Source organism: Gopherus evgoodei, chromosome 2 (genome assembly GCF_007399415.2).
Source record: "Gopherus evgoodei ecotype Sinaloan lineage chromosome 2, rGopEvg1_v1.p, whole genome shotgun sequence".
Lineage (NCBI taxonomy): Eukaryota > Metazoa > Chordata > Testudines > Testudinidae > Gopherus > Gopherus evgoodei.
In genome coordinates this window covers 19,211,247-19,227,049 of record NC_044323.1, presented here as the reverse complement: position 1 = coordinate 19,227,049, position 15,803 = coordinate 19,211,247, and the positions used below count along the sequence as shown (strand labels likewise).

At 39.1% G+C, this 15,803-nt stretch overlaps 1 protein-coding gene across 1 annotated transcript in view; it reads right to left on the bottom strand.

The window, feature by feature from the left end:
- The window catches only part of UBE3C (ubiquitin protein ligase E3C), a 191,676-nt gene that overhangs the window by 94,127 nt on the left and 81,746 nt on the right, over positions 1-15,803 (bottom strand). The window contains exons 12-15 of the mRNA XM_030550104.1: positions 15,289-15,446; positions 13,439-13,665; positions 4,946-5,050; positions 2,826-2,913 (exon numbers count right to left, since the gene is read on the bottom strand). Of these exons, the coding sequence (XP_030405964.1) occupies positions 2,826-2,913; positions 4,946-5,050; positions 13,439-13,665; positions 15,289-15,446 (578 nt within the window). The remainder of the gene's footprint in view (positions 1-2,825; positions 2,914-4,945; positions 5,051-13,438; positions 13,666-15,288; positions 15,447-15,803) is intronic.

The following is a 15,803-nucleotide window of genomic DNA, read 5'->3' as shown; positions in this document are numbered from 1 at the left end:
TCTCTGTGCACTTCAAGGTTCCCAACCAGATATTGAACTTGATAACCTGAATTCTGTTGTGCCTGATTCTGGGACTAGATCTCATCAACCCCAGCTCTTTAAATTAATATTAACTGGAAAATATTAATAGAATCAGTAACCACTTAAAGAATCAGGCAACACAGCACAGTTTGGAAACTCCATTCTCTGAAAAGCATCAATTACTTCAGGAATATTTTATGCCCCTCACTTTGGGTCAAACCATGTGACTGATTGCCTCAGAAACCTCCACCACCACTTTACCCACAGTTGACTTTCCAACACAAAGTGGTTGGCAATGGACCTATAGCAGCTTCCAGATGGCTACAGCAACCTGCTTCTGGCCCAGGAAGGGTATCCTCATGCATGTGTCTTTATGCTGGAGAGTTGGGGTTAGCTGCTCATAAAGCTCAAGAAACATAGCTGTATTCATATGAAAGTTCTCACTCACTGCTGATCATCCGAGGTCTGCATGACCATGCGATCCCACCAGTCTGTGCTTGTGGGCTCTGGTCCAGAAGCACCTGTCGACTTATGGGGCATCAGCAGCTATACCAAGCATTAATGAATAGATTCAAGTCTGCCATTCCTGGGTACTCCTCCACCTTCATCAAACTGTGGCAGGTGCCTTTGGTGGGTCAGAAAATGCTGCCGAAATGTCCACCTGTTTCTTACAGAAGGTCTGCCCATTTCCTGACACAGTTGTGAAAACACAAGCAATAGAAGTTCTTCAGAAGGTGCCTCTTTCATGTTGCTGGCTCCAGTAGCTGGGAATGCACTAATCAAAATGACTGCTCAACAGGCTGTGTTGGCAGGCTGTTCAAACTTCCTGTAATGTGCAGTATGGAGAGTTACGTTTTCCCACAGCGCACCACAAAGAGCTGGAGAGTGGCCACATTTTGGTGGGGACTAAGGAGTCTGGGATATGGTTGCTTTGACTAGGGTCTGTGTGCTGCACTATGGATGCCAGAGCCCCAGGTTCAGGCCTGGGTTAGAAAATTCCTAATCTAGTGTTAACAATCAGTGTAGATGCTCAAACCCTGTGTTCTCTAACCCAGGATCAGCTGACTTGAGTCCCAGTAACCGTGGGCTTATATTACAGTGTAGGCATACCCACAGACAGCCAGGAGCAATTGGGCCGATTGCCAAATATACCCTGATGCTGGAGTCTTCCTCTCCTTCAAGTGCATGAATTCAGGAGGGGACTACCTCAAGGTCTCAATACGGAGGTACATGAAGTTAGGTATACGAGGCGAGGCTGTTTTGGAGCCTCCTCCCTTGGTGTCTCACATGGAAGCTCTGCCTTGTCCAATGAGCCAGAGCTCAATATCACCAATCTGAAGCACTCGTGACCCAAATGCCTAGAGCTGCATACACTTGGCAGAACCTAGGCTTCAGTGGTGAAGTTGTCTCTATGTGAAGTAGCTTGCTGGGCTTTCCGAAGGAATGGGAAAAACTGAGTTTGTGCCACTCAGGCAGTGCTAACACTAAGCCCTGGCACTTGATATTCTTGGCCAACTTGAGCTTCTGCTTTGAAAACTTACTCACTCTGAAGCACTTTGAACAGTCCTTTCATTAGATTTACATGAGTTTCCTTGTGAGTGGGGGCCCTCAAGGGGTGGGAAGTGCCCCCCTTCTTTCTCAGGACCCAGGTTAACACCTGAAGGCATACCTGGCACCTCCTATACAACATGGATGACTCTTGAAGCAGACAACTCAACAAAAATGACAGTCTGTATTCCACAGTGTTAAGCTGAGGTCATAACTCCCTCCGACAGAATTTCCCAAACCCAGAACTGCAGAGATGTGATTCTTATTCCCTCTGAGGGCATTACATGTTATGTAGCCTTTCTCCTACGTGAACTTGGGGAAGAAAGAAATCCCAAGGGTTTGAGACATTTAAGCTGGCAGGAGCAGACACAAGCAGCAGCCTCAGCAGGAACTATTGAACACTCATGGTATCATTAGAGTGCTTTCCACAGTTTTTACTCTGTATAGTCTCTCTTCTGTGCTAACAGGCTGAAGTGAAGAGACTGTGATGCAGAGGGCAGAAGCTAACAGCCATGCTCCACTTCCCCTGAATCTCCTCTGTCCTCCTCTCCTGCCCGATCTTCCCAAATTCCCTCCAGTTTAAGGACCCTATCTTCCATTACTTTCTCAAATCTTCACTTAAGCAAAATTATTGACCCAGTGAACATTTTGCCTGAGTGCAGCAGGATAAAATCCTAAAAGAAGTGGAGTGAAAATACAAAGGTTTGAAAAGCAGCTGATTATGCAGTGAAATTTCTCCCTCATATTTACATATTATGGCAAATAAAACTCATCTGATATATTTATATATTAATGGGTAGCCTTTTAAAACATGAATTTCCCATCATATAATATAAGAGTACAATGAGATGCTTTTATGTATTATACAATAGTCTGATTTTATATTTTATATATTATGTACACACACACCAAGCCTAATCATTTCTTCACTCTATCATCATTGATATAAGAATGGCAGCAGGCGGCTTAAGGGAAGTTTCTTCTTCCACTCCAGAAGAAAAGTTAAAATTTTATGTCTTTAAAAAAATATAAAACTAGTCTAACTCTACATCACAGTCAGTCACATTTTAAATAAGTGAGGGTACTGAGAGCAAATTACAACTTAAACACTACATTGCTATTAGGAACCATTATGGTTAGCATGAACTATTCAAGTGAATTTTAAAAACATATTTCCTTATAACCACCATCTATGAGAGACAAATTGAGATTGCTCTAGTTCCTAAGGCAAAAGTGATGTGGATACAGTATCTTACCATCCAAAGTAGACTGCAGTGGTCCTATTCTTCCCATTCTTCTGACTCTCCAAACATGTCTGGCTGATGGCACATAAAGCTGTGTAACCTAGTAAGTTAATAAACCTTGCAGTTAAGCATTTCCTATTAAAGATGCAACTAAATACATGCTTAAATAGTACATTGATGAGTCCAAGCAGTTGTGTTTGAAAATCTAAATAGTTATTAAAATAATATTCAACTAAAACTAGTGTAAATGCAATGTTAAGATAGAGAAATCAAGAACTCAAAAATCAGGACGTGACTGGGTGAAAGGTAAGCCTTAACTCTGCCTCCTTGTGGTTATAATGTAAAATATGGTTGTAAAACACTGGTGAAATATAATATACAGTATAATTTACACCACCGATCACTGTATATTAGAATCATGAATCATAGAATATTGGAAGGGACCTCAGGAGGTCATCTAGTCCAACCCCCTGCTTAAAACAGGACCAATCCCCAGATAGATTTTTTGCCCCAGTTCCCCAAATGGCCCCCTCAAGGATTGAACTCACAACCCTGGGTTTAGCAGGCCAATGCTCAAACCACTGAGCTACGCCTCCCTCACCTGGAGCACTAGTTAAAGGGGGACTAGAGGGGGCCACTTAGGGATCTGGGGCAAAAATCAGTACTTGGTCCTGCTAGTGAAGGCAAGGGGCTGGACTCGATGACCTTTCAAGGTCCCTTCCAGTTCCAGGAGATATACCTATCTCCAATTATTACATATTACATAACATAAGTTACAGTACTAAACACACAGTCTTCAGATATAGTTTGGTTTTTTAAGTGTCAAATGAAAACTCATTCTTTTCAGCATTTCTGTGAGATATCCAAGCACAAGATCTTAACAAGCATGAAGAACTGGACCATTCCAGAAATTTAGATTCTCTCAAACTTTGGGGAGTCTCAAGTGTGTACATCACATAAAATAAACAGGTTTTTTTTTTATTGTGCACAAGCAACACGACTAGCTGCTAAGAGCTATACAGTTAAAACTGCTGGACCAGTTGACTTCAAACTTGGCTTGTTTCTTAGATCCAAGCCTTCAACTGTTCCAGTTATGCTTGTGCAAATTTTCTCACAAGCATATTAGTATTCCATCTTTCTCTCTCTCTCTCTCCAGAAACAACAGACATGATTTTGCTCAAACTTTGAAGGAAATAAAGTCTCTTTTTTCACACAACGAACAGTCAACCTGTGGAACTCCTTGTCAGATGTTGTTGTACAGGGCAAGACTATAACAGGGTTCAAAAAAGAACAAGATAAGTTCATGGAGAATAGGTCCATCAATGGCTATTAGCCAGGATGGGCAGAGATGGTGTCCCTAGCCTCTGTTTACCAGAAACTGGGAATGGGCAACAGGGGATGGATCACTTGATGATTGCCTGTTCTATTTGTTCCCTCTGGGGCACGTGGCATTGTCCACTGTCGGAAGACCAGACACTGGGCTAAATGGACCTTCGGTCTGACCCTGTATGGCTGTTCTTATGTTCTCTTCTAGGGTGAGATCAAGCATGAACATTTTTATTTCAAAAGCAAAGCTTGACTGCTTCCACTACAATTCAGAGAAATCCTCTTTCAAAGAAGTAATTCTTGCCATAATGTATATTCCTTCCAGTGAGAAGAGGCTCACTATAACCCAAAGTGTAATTTGCCTACTGTAATGTATCGAGACAATTTGGGACTTGCATTCTCCTTTCACTATAAATAGAACATTACTACATCCAGGATCACTGTAAGTAGGTTTCACTTTACAAATTGGTAACATGACTACATGTAATGTCTTCTGATTAGTTGCAAGACTAACTAGAGATGTTTAAGAGAACAGCAACATATGTCTAGATTTTAAACTAAGTTAATTCCTGTGCAATATCGATGCCACACTCCAAAAGTAATTCTCATACCTCACAGTAAATATCTGACTATGTATTAAAACATCATATAATTTAGTCTTGCACTAGCTGTTACTAGTGCACACTTTCCCAAGGAAACCCGATTCCCTGTATTTCGGAGTTTAAATATACTTGATAAAATACAGACTAGATGGCGAAACTCAAGGTAAATATCTAAAATGTTGTGTGAAGAAACATTATTGTTACCTTATCTGCTTTAATGTTTTCTTGTTCTGACAGCCAGTGATTTGGTGGACAAAAATTCCTTCTTGTGTCTCTAGATTTCAACATTTTCACTAAATTAGTGATGACCTAGACGACAGAAACAGTTCTATTAAATATAAACTAGTTCACTAAATGAAGCCATGCATAGGAAAGGTAATTCTTCAAAGCAAATTTCTAAAGAAATCATGTAAATAGTGTGTCAGGTTAAGTTATTTCTCCCCCTAAATAACACTACATTGTTCTCATTGCTAATACTTTAGAAGACGTGATTAAGCAATTGAGATCTGGCCATAAACCACCACTACAATTAGTTTACTGAAAAGTGCTTCCCCTTCTGCAGATCACAGGAATATCTCTAATGTATAAAAAAGTTATATGCTAATTCAGAAAAGCTAAAAGTAATCACATCAGCACAAAATAATTTCTTCCGTAGGATCATTTATTAAAAATAAGACCTAATTCTAAGTATTTATACTGTGCTTATCAAGTTACCTGAGCCTTGTATAAGATTTTAAAACATTTTTACATTAAGCATATCATACCACCTTAGTCCCATATCCTAAGACTGAGTACACATCTCAGGCTGCCAGTTCCAATTTTAGATTAGAAAAATTGTTTTTTTAATAACATTCCCCACTTCTTCTCTCTCCAGCACCAAACATTTTTCACAAACACCAGATACTGACCTAATGTAAAAAAATAAAATCATACTTAGTCTTGAAATTGTATAACTCCAATCTTCTCACCAAAATATTATTGTATATATTCATACATAGTTGACAAAAATTAAAATTTAAAATAAAAGAAGGCCATTTCAATATCAGATGGTCCAAGAGAATGAGTGTACAGATAAACACAAAAATCTGACATTTTCATATATTTATATAACAAAATGAGGAAGTTGGGGAAAACACTTATCCTGGGCACTAGGCACCTCTGACAATTTAAACAAAATACAACAGACACATCAGCAGCTCCCCAAAACTAGAAAATATCCACTCAGAAATATCAAATCCAACAGTAACTTTACAATACCCTATTGCACCCACAAATATCACCCCTGATCACACCCCTCCTGCTCCCAAATCTAAGTACAAATATATGAAATGACTTAGGAACCCTACCCAAATATATGTAAAACAAATGGAAGGATGCATTATATTTTTACAGGAGAACTAGCCTAAAGCAAGTTACCAAAGCTACCACAAGTAGGAATCCCCTTTGCCACTTAAAATTATAGCACTTGAAAAATGAGTAGAAGAAATGCACAGACAGTGCTTTCAAGGTATTTCTTGCTTAAACATAGTCTTAATGGGCACGTGTCAAAAGCAACAAAGAACTTAATGGACCTTCCCAAGAGCTTTGTCTCCAGATACTAAACAAAGGACCTTTTAATATCCAGTTTGTAAAGGAAGGTCCCGCAGGTTGGAATAAGACTGAAAGAAAATGCTATCAGGAGAACTGTTTGATTACACAGGAATTTTTTCATCACTTTCCCCTTGTAAAATTCATGGCAGCCTAGATCAGTCATTAAAGTTCTGAGATTCCATTAGCCGCCCCCCATCCCCACCCCCCAGTTACAAAATCTAGAAAGAGATCTTCCATGTGAAGTAAAAGGATGTGTTAATAAAAAAAAATAAAAACAGTTTAAAGAAGACTGTATTAAATTAGCTGGGACTGGAGTTACCCCCAACAAAACATATTGGATTCTTAAAAATGAAAAGCACAACAAAAAAAAATGTGTCCTTTAAATTTGTTTATATTTTTTAAAAACTACATAAAAATGGGAGTTTCCTTCTAATAACGTACCAGACGCAAGCATCAGTGCAAGTTAAACTTCAGGAAACGTAGTTTTTTATTCTACTGTTTTAGAACGGTCAACTCAGAACTTAGTAAAATATAATCAACTACTTAAGTGTTTGAAAAACTCCTCTTATTGATTCCACAGAAAGACTTAGAATTCTAAATGGATCAAATCATATTTTTACAGATATTTCTATTTCAATATTCATATCATAAGAAGAGAGGTATTCTACTGAAAAGGAAAGAGATCAGATGGTTCCATGTGTCAGATCCTGTCACTTCTCATGCCCCAGTTATGCTCATGCTTAACTTTACTGTGAGTAATCCCATTTATTTAAATTGAAACTACTCACATGCTTATCGTTAAGCATACCTGCATTTGCAGGATTAGGATTTAAGTGTATATCAGTATTAAATATTGCATACATGTGCTTTCCATTAATGGAGGGGGAACGTGGAACACATGCAAAACAAGTAATAGAAATCCAGAGCATAGCTCATAGAGAAGACTATATCTTATTTTCTTAGCTGTGTAGCCATGGCATTAGGAACCAGTAATCTTTTCCCATTTTTACATGGTTCAGAAAAATGAAAGGAAAAGCAGATAAATATTTTCTCAATCATAGAATTACAGGACTGGAAAGGACCTTGAGACCTCTTCTAGTCCAGTCCCCTCCACTGAAGGTGGGACTAAGTATTATCTAGACCAGTGGCTCTCAACCCTTCCAGACTACATACCCTTTCAGAAAACTAAGTGAACGTACCCTCTTCTCAAAACTAAGTGATTGGGCAAAAAATGGCAAATGAAATTTAATGTAGACAAACGTAAAGTAATGCACACTGGAAAAAATAACCCCAACTATACATACAATATGATGGGGGCTAATTTAGCTACAATCAATCAGAAAAAAGATCTTGAGTCATCGTGGATAGTTCTCTGAAGACGTCCACGCAGTGTGCAGAGGCGGTCAAAAAAGCAAACAGGATATTAGAAATCATTAAAAAGGGGATAGAGAATAAGACGGAGAATATATTATTGCCCTTATATAAATCGATGGTATGCCCACGTCTTGAATACTGCATACAGATGTGGTCTCCTCATCTCAAAAAAAGATATACTGGCACTAGAAAAGGTTCAGAGAAGGGCAACTGAAGTGATTAGGGGTTTGGAACGGGTCCCATATGAAGAGAGATTAAAGAGGCTAGGACCTTTCAGCTTGGAAAAGAGGATACTAAGGGGGGATATGATAGAGGCGCATAAAATCATGAGTGATGTGGAGAAAGTAGATAAGGAAAAGTTATTTACGTATTCCCACAATACAAGAACTAGGGTCCACCAAATGAAATTAATGGGCAGCAGGTTTAACACAAATAAAAGGAAGTTCTTCACACAGCGCACAGTTAACTTGTGGAGCTCCTTGCCTGAGGAGATTATGAAGGCAAGGACTATAACAGCGTTTAAAAGAGAACAGCATAAATTCATGAAGGTTAAGTCCGTTAATGGCTATTAGCCAGGATGGGTAAGGAATGGTAAACCTAGACTCTGTTTGTCAGAGGGTGGGGATGGATGGTAGGAGAGAGAGATCACTTGATCGTTACTGTTAGGTCAGTCCCTCTGGGGTACCTGGCATTGGCCACTCTCAGTAGACAGGATACTGGGCTAGACAGACCATTGGTCTGACCCAGTACGGCCGTTCTTATGTTCAGGACTTTGATTTGTCTTGCGTACCCCCAAGTTTCACCTTACTTAAAAACTATTTGCTTTATAAAATCAGACATAAAAACACAAAAGTGTCACAACACATTACTGAAAAATTGCTTTCTTTCTCATTTTTGCCATATTATAAAATAAATCAATTGGAATATATATATATATCTTAGTACTTACATTTCAGTGTATAGTACATAGAGCAGTCATGGTAAGAGATTTTAGTTCATTCTGACTTCACTAGTGCTTTTTATGTAGCCTGCTGTAAAACTAGGGAAATATCTAGATGAGTTGATGTACCCCCTTGGAAGACCTCTTCGTACACGCAGGGATGAGCATATGCCTGGTTGAGAACCACTGATCTAGACCATCCCTGACAGGTGTTTGTCTAACCTGCTCTTAAAAATCTTCAATGATGAAGATTCTACAACCCCCCAAGTAATTTATTCCAGTGCTTATCTACCCTGACAGTTTTCCTAATACTTAATCTAAATTGCCCTTGCTTGAAAACTCATGTCCCCTCTCAGTTGTCTCTTCTCCAGACTAAACAAACGCAATTTTTTCAATCTTCCCTCATAGGTTATGTTTTCTAGACCTTTAATTATCATCGTTCCTCTCTGGACTCTCTCCAATTCATCTACATCTTTCCTGAAATTTGGTGCCCAGACTGGACACAATACTTCAGTTTAGCCATAAGCAGCACAGAGTAAAGCGGAAGAATTATTTCTCATGTGTTGCTTACAACACTCCTAATACATCCTAGGATGATGTTTGCTTTTTGGCAACAGTGTTACACTGTTGACTCTTATTTAGCTTCTGATCCACCTTGACCCCTAGATCCCTTTCTGCGGTACTCCTTGACACTCATTTCCCATTTATATGTGCGCAAATGATTGTTCCTTTTGCACTTGTCCTTATTGAATTTCATCCTATTTACTTGATCTGGACAAACTGGAGAAATGGTCTCATTTTGAATTTTTATCCTATTCTCCAAAGCACTTGTAGCCCCTCTCATTTTGGTATTATCCGCAAACTTTATTAGTGTACTCTGTGTCACTATCTAAATAATTGATAAGATATTGAACAGAACTGGACCCCCCCTTGACTGTGAACCCTTCCAGCTTGACTGTGAACCATTGATGATTACTCTCTGGGAACAGTTTTCCAACCAGTTATGCTCCCACAGGATAATAGCCATCTAGGTTGTATTTTGTAGTTTTTTTTATTAGAAGGTCCTGCAAGACAGTATCAAAAGCCTTACTAAAGTCAAGATACACCACATCTACCGCTTCCCTCCATCCATAAGGCTTGTTACCTCCTCAAAGAAAGCTATTAGGTTGGTTTGACAGGATTTATTCTTGACAAATACGTGCTGTTACTTATCACCTTATCTTCTAGGTGTTTGCAAACTGATTGCTTAATTATTTGCTCCATTATCTTTCTGTGTACTGAAGTTAAGCTGACTGGTCTAATTCCCGGGGTTGCTCTTATTCTCCTTTTTATAGACTAGTACTCTATTTGCCCTTTTCCAATGCTCTGGAATCACTCCTGTTTTCCACTACTTTCTGAAGATAATTACTAATGGCTCAGATATCTCCTCAGTCAGTTCCTTGAGTATTTTAAGACGTATTTACACTCATCTAGTGCAACCGTCTATTATTTGATAAGCTATTCCAATTTCTAACTTCAGCAAAGTATTTTACCTTTTTTTTTTTGGTTGGGAAACATACTGCTCACTTTTCATTACTGCAAATCAGTGCAAAGCAAGTGTCAAGTCTGGATGGTCTCCTTTGGAAAAGACCTAGTGCCATACATTGAAATCTTGCCAAAACAAGGTGAATTTCAGCCTTCACTGTTAAATTTTATCAATAAATTAGTCATGTGTTTGAAAAGTAAACAAGTGCTGTTTTGTTATTAACCACATTTCTGATCAGAACTAGAGACCAAGATATCTAAGATTTACATTTATAATTTGCTTAATAGACAAAATACAAACTGCTGAGAACCGTATAGGTAAACTGAAAAGTAAATAATTTTTCTGGAGTCTAGTAGCTGTCTAGAAAAGAGTAATTTTTGTGTACTGTATACGCAACTATCATCTTGTATCAGAAGACACGAATTCAATAGCTGCTTGAAAGAAAACAAAATGTTAAGCCAATTTTATCATAACTTCAAGTGAAGGAGAATGATAAAATAGGATAAACTAAAAGGCAAAAACAGAGGAAGACATGATATAAACCACATACATAAAAATGTCCAACATGCTGTCATTCCCAGTAAAATAGAAATACTGCATCTCAATTTGTGACCTTTAAATTGAAAGTTTATTTGCTAATTTAAAGACAAGTAATTAAATTAAATTGTGCAAACATATATTAGATCAATCTGCACAAATTATAAATTCAGTGATGCATTAGGACTGTATTCAATGCAATCAAAACATTATCAGTTACTCTCACTGCTACTAATGCTCATAATGCTCATGCTCATAAGTGAAATGTGTTGTAAAATCAGGCAGAATGGGCTGGATAGAGGCTATCATAGACTTGTAGAATGAATAAGCATTCCTTAATTAGCCCATCAGGTTAAGTGCAAGCATTAATGGGCCTTTCCTAAAGTCTAGCATGACATCTTTCTCCAAACATGGCCAAGAAGAAAGTTCCATTAGCAATATTAATACAAGCTTAGTTGATCATTTTCATTCAATTAACTTCTTTCAATTAAATAGATAGCTTGACAAAAGCAGTGATAAAAGACCTGAAGGGACAGCTGATGACTCGAACTGAACATTAGTGCGCGCGAGGTCACCAGTATTAAACGGACTGTAAATCTAGCATTCAATTTGGAAAATGCATTTCTTCTGCTCCCACTCCTTTAATGAGCAATTTTAGCTGACTAGATGTGTTTGCTGCAGAAATTTCATGGCAAGTCAAGTACTCTTTTTTTTTTTCCCTCCTCTCAACAGTTATATTCTTTGTTTTTTTCCTATCAACATTCTCAGCTTTCCTTAATTTATACCTTCGGTTTCCGTGAGTAAAACTGGGTAGGAATGTATTGGTAGTTATTTAAAAATAACATTCATTTAGGTATCAGAGGGGTAGCCGTGTTAGTCTGGATCTGCAAAAAGCAACAAGGAGTCCTTGCCACCTTATAGACTAACAGATGTATTGGAGCATAAGCTTTTATGGGTGAATATCCACTTAGTCAGACGCATACGTTTAGGGTATGTTTATCATGCAATGAAATACCTGCGGCACATCCCCAGATGGCCCGGGTCTATTGACTTTGGCTTGCAGGAACTGGGGCTCTGCGGCTAAAAACTAGTGTAGACATTCAGGCTCAGGATGGGAGGGTCCAATCCAAGAGTGAACACCCACACTGTGATTTTTAGTCGCGTAGCATGAGCCCCACAAACCCAAGTCAATTGACTGGGCTCTGAGATTCAGTGTTATGGGTTTTTTATTGCAGTACAGATGTACTCTAAGTCTATTTCACTGGCCTGATTCACCACTGCATTATAGCAGTTTTCCACTACTGGTCTCGATGCAGTTGTGAAATTGGTGTAACAGCAGTGAATATCAATCTCGAGTCTGCAGGTCAGCAAGGCACTTACTCATAGAATCATAGGACTGGAAGGGACCTCGAGAGGTCTTCTAGTCCAGTCCCCTGAATTCATACTGGACTAATTGTTATCTAGACCATTCCCTGAAAGGTGTGTGTCTAATGTGCTCTTAAAAATCTCCAATGATGGAAATTCCATAACCCCCCTAGGCAATTTATTCCAGTGCTCAACTACCCTGAAAGTCACAACATTTTTCCTAATGTCTAACCTAAACTGTCCTTGCTGCAATTTAAGACCATCGCTTCTTGTCCTATCCACAGTGGCTATGGAGAACAATTTTTCTCCCTCTTCCTTGTAACAACCTTTTATGTACTTGAAAATGGTTATGTCCCCTCTCAGTCTTCTCTTCTCCACTCTAAACAAACCCAACTTTTTCCATCTTCCCTTATGCAGTATTTTCCATTTTGTATGTGTGCAAACTCTAGTTGACGCCTAATCAGTGCAGAGTAGAGAAGAAAAATTACTTCTTGTGTCTTGCTTACAACACTCCTGTTAATACATCCCAGAACGATGCGTGATTTTTTTCAACATTACATTGTTGACTCACATTTAGCTTATGATCCACTACGATCCCTAGATTCCTTTCCACAGTACTCCTAGGATCCTAGGCAGTCACTTCCCATTTTGTATGTGTGCAAACTGAGAGTGGAGATGGATGGCAGGAGAGCAATCACTTGATCATTACCTGTTACGTTCACTCCCTCTGGGGCACCTGGCATTGGCCACTCTCGGTAGACAAGATACTGGACTGGATGGACCTTTGGTTTGACCCAGTATGGCCATTCTTATGTTCTTATTGTTCCCTCTTAACATTAAGCATGTGAGCAGATCCACTGATGTTAATGGAACTTCTCACATGCTTAAAATTAGTCATGTCTTGCCGAATTGGGCTTCAATTAATACACATTCTATACCAACTCCTGCATAAAAGTCAATTAAAATATGAAACAAACTCATGTAAAAAAAAAAAAGCTATAATTATTTAATTTACAGTCACCAAATGCATCCGACGAAGTGGGCATTCACCCACAAAAGCTCATGCTCCAATATGTTTGTTAGTCTGAAAGGTGCCACAGGACTCTTTGCTGCTTTTACAGATCCAGACTAACACGGCTACCCCTCTGATACTTGACAAAATGACACTGTTATTCTGTGTACTCTTAAATGCAGAATTCACATTAAAGCAAATGTTATTTCCAAATTCCACATTTCCTAAAGATAACCTCTGAGATAGAAGTATAATTGTGAAACAAACTGCAGCCAAATACTATTATGATAAATGTCAATATAAGAAGGTCTAAAAGTCTTGTTTGATCTGTAACTGAAAAACGACATCCTGTACCTTAAACAGTTGAATCCATCGTTTTTGTTCTGTTTGTATACATTGCTGCATTTCTGTATTTGTTGTAACTCCAACACTTCTAAATGCTGCAATATATTCCTCACGAACTTCTGGCTTTGTTTCTGGGTAAGCCAACTTGATGATTCCTAAACATGCATCTCGAAGGCAGTGTGATAATATTACCAGCTCTTCTAGTGTAAAAGGCATCATTGATGATTGTCTTTGACCTACAGTTACATAAACAAGGTTACATTTCTAAAATAACATTTCTAATATTTTTTTTCTGTATTTATATAATTATTCTTTTACTCTGTAGTGCAAAAACAACAATAGTCACGCAACAGAGAAAGGAGACACAAAGAAAACAAAAGCTACAAAACATAAGAAGTTGGCAAAAATTACTGAATTATTATTACAATAGTACTGGCTTGAAATTACAATGAAATGGATATTAACATGCGCACTTTATTTTTGTACTACATACTTATTGTTCAACTAACAGCCTGCAGACTCAATCTTCATGGTCCTTATTTACTCCTGGAGGAATTCTGAACCAAAAAATTAAAAATTCTGCACACAGTATTTTCAAATGCTGCAAAATTCTGCATATTTTATTTTTCAAAATAACACAATATAATCATACCGGTTTCAATGATTTTTGGTTATTTTATTTCAAAATACCTGTTAGCAAGTATGTCTGTAACAATACAGACAACAAAAAAGTTTCAGGAAATATTTTTTGACAAATAGATTCCCGACTAGCTATATTAGTACAGAACTCTGAGTAACAATTCACAAACAACAAAACTATATTTCCCACACCCCACAAAAGCGGTGCAAAGGCTCAGGAGACTCAGGGGTAACAGAGAAGCTGAGGGAGAGAGAAGTAAGTTGCTGAAAAGGAGCCTAGATGTGAACTTGGAGGGTTGTTGGGTGTGGGTGAGAAAAGTATGGAACAGGTTTTTCTGGGGGATGGGGAGGGATTGTTAGGGAACTTCCCCCATGCAGACGCTGGCTGATCCTTAGCCTCTCCCATTCAGGTCAGGCACATCTGCCCCTGTCCCCATGTGTTCCTGCACCCCCATGTGTCCTTGAACTCCCTGTCCACATGTGTCCCTCCACCCCCACCCAGACACCCACTCCCCTTATCCCAGTGTGGCCCTGTAGCCCCATATCCTATGTGGATCTGTATCCTCTCCCCACTCCCCATGCGTGTCTATGCCCCCAACCAGCCAGTCCTGTGTGTCTATACCTTTTCCCCCTGTGCTTTTGTGCCCCCACCCAGCCACCCTCTGTCCCTATATGTAACTCTTCACCCCTCCCCCATCACCATGTGGCCCTGAACCTCTCTCCCCACTGTGGCCCTGTGCCAGCACTCCCATTCAGCTCCTGCCCCAGCCTGTCCTTCCCCAGTAGCCCTTATGAGCCTCCATCTGACCGCCCCCACAACAGTCCCACGCTATCTGTCTCTCCATAGCCCATCACCTGGCCTGACAGGCGCTGCAAAAAAGGCAGGCTCTTTCTCTTCTCTAGCTGGCTGGGAGTTGCTGCTGTGTTCCATTGCCACAGAGCTCTCTGGTGGGAAAAAGGCATAACTGCAGGAGTTATTTTCTGATGGGAGCTGCTGCTGTTCTTGCACAACCATGCCCTCTGGTAGGCAAAAGGCGGAACTGCAGCAACATTTTAGCAGAAGCTGTTTTTTCTGCTCAAAAAATTAAAAGTATGCACTTGTGTAATAGCGCAGAATTTCCCCAGGAGTAATTCTCACAAAACTCCTACTGAAATCAACAGTAATTTCAAGAGAGTAAGGTCTGTCAGATTAGATCCCAGAGAATGCTTGAAGCTCTTACCTTCTATAGGGTCACCAAAGAATTCATTATCATGTATAGAAATAAGTGAATGACTAAATAAAGAACTGAAAAGGTAGAAGAGTGGAATGATCCGACTGGAATCTTCTAAAGACATTGGCGATCCCCTTGATATTACCTGAAGCAGTGGGACCATAGACCTTAAAATATAAAAAATCAAAATACAAAAATCAAATGTTTCCTTTCAAAAAATGCTTTAAGATTCATCAACAAAGTCAAAATATTATTGACTAGTTCTATAAAATTTGCAGTGTTCTAGCCATGTTGGTCCCAGGATATTCAAAAGACAAGGATGGTGAAGTAATATATTTTATTGGACCAAATTCTGTTTGGGACAGAGACAAGCTTTTGAGCTTACAGAGAGCTTTCCTTCAGCTATGGGAAATGTACTCAGTGTCACAGCTAAGGGCAGCTCTACATTTAAAACATTGCAGCGTCACAGCTGCTGTAGCACTTCAGTGAAGAAAATACTGTGCCGACGGGAGAGCTTCTTCTGT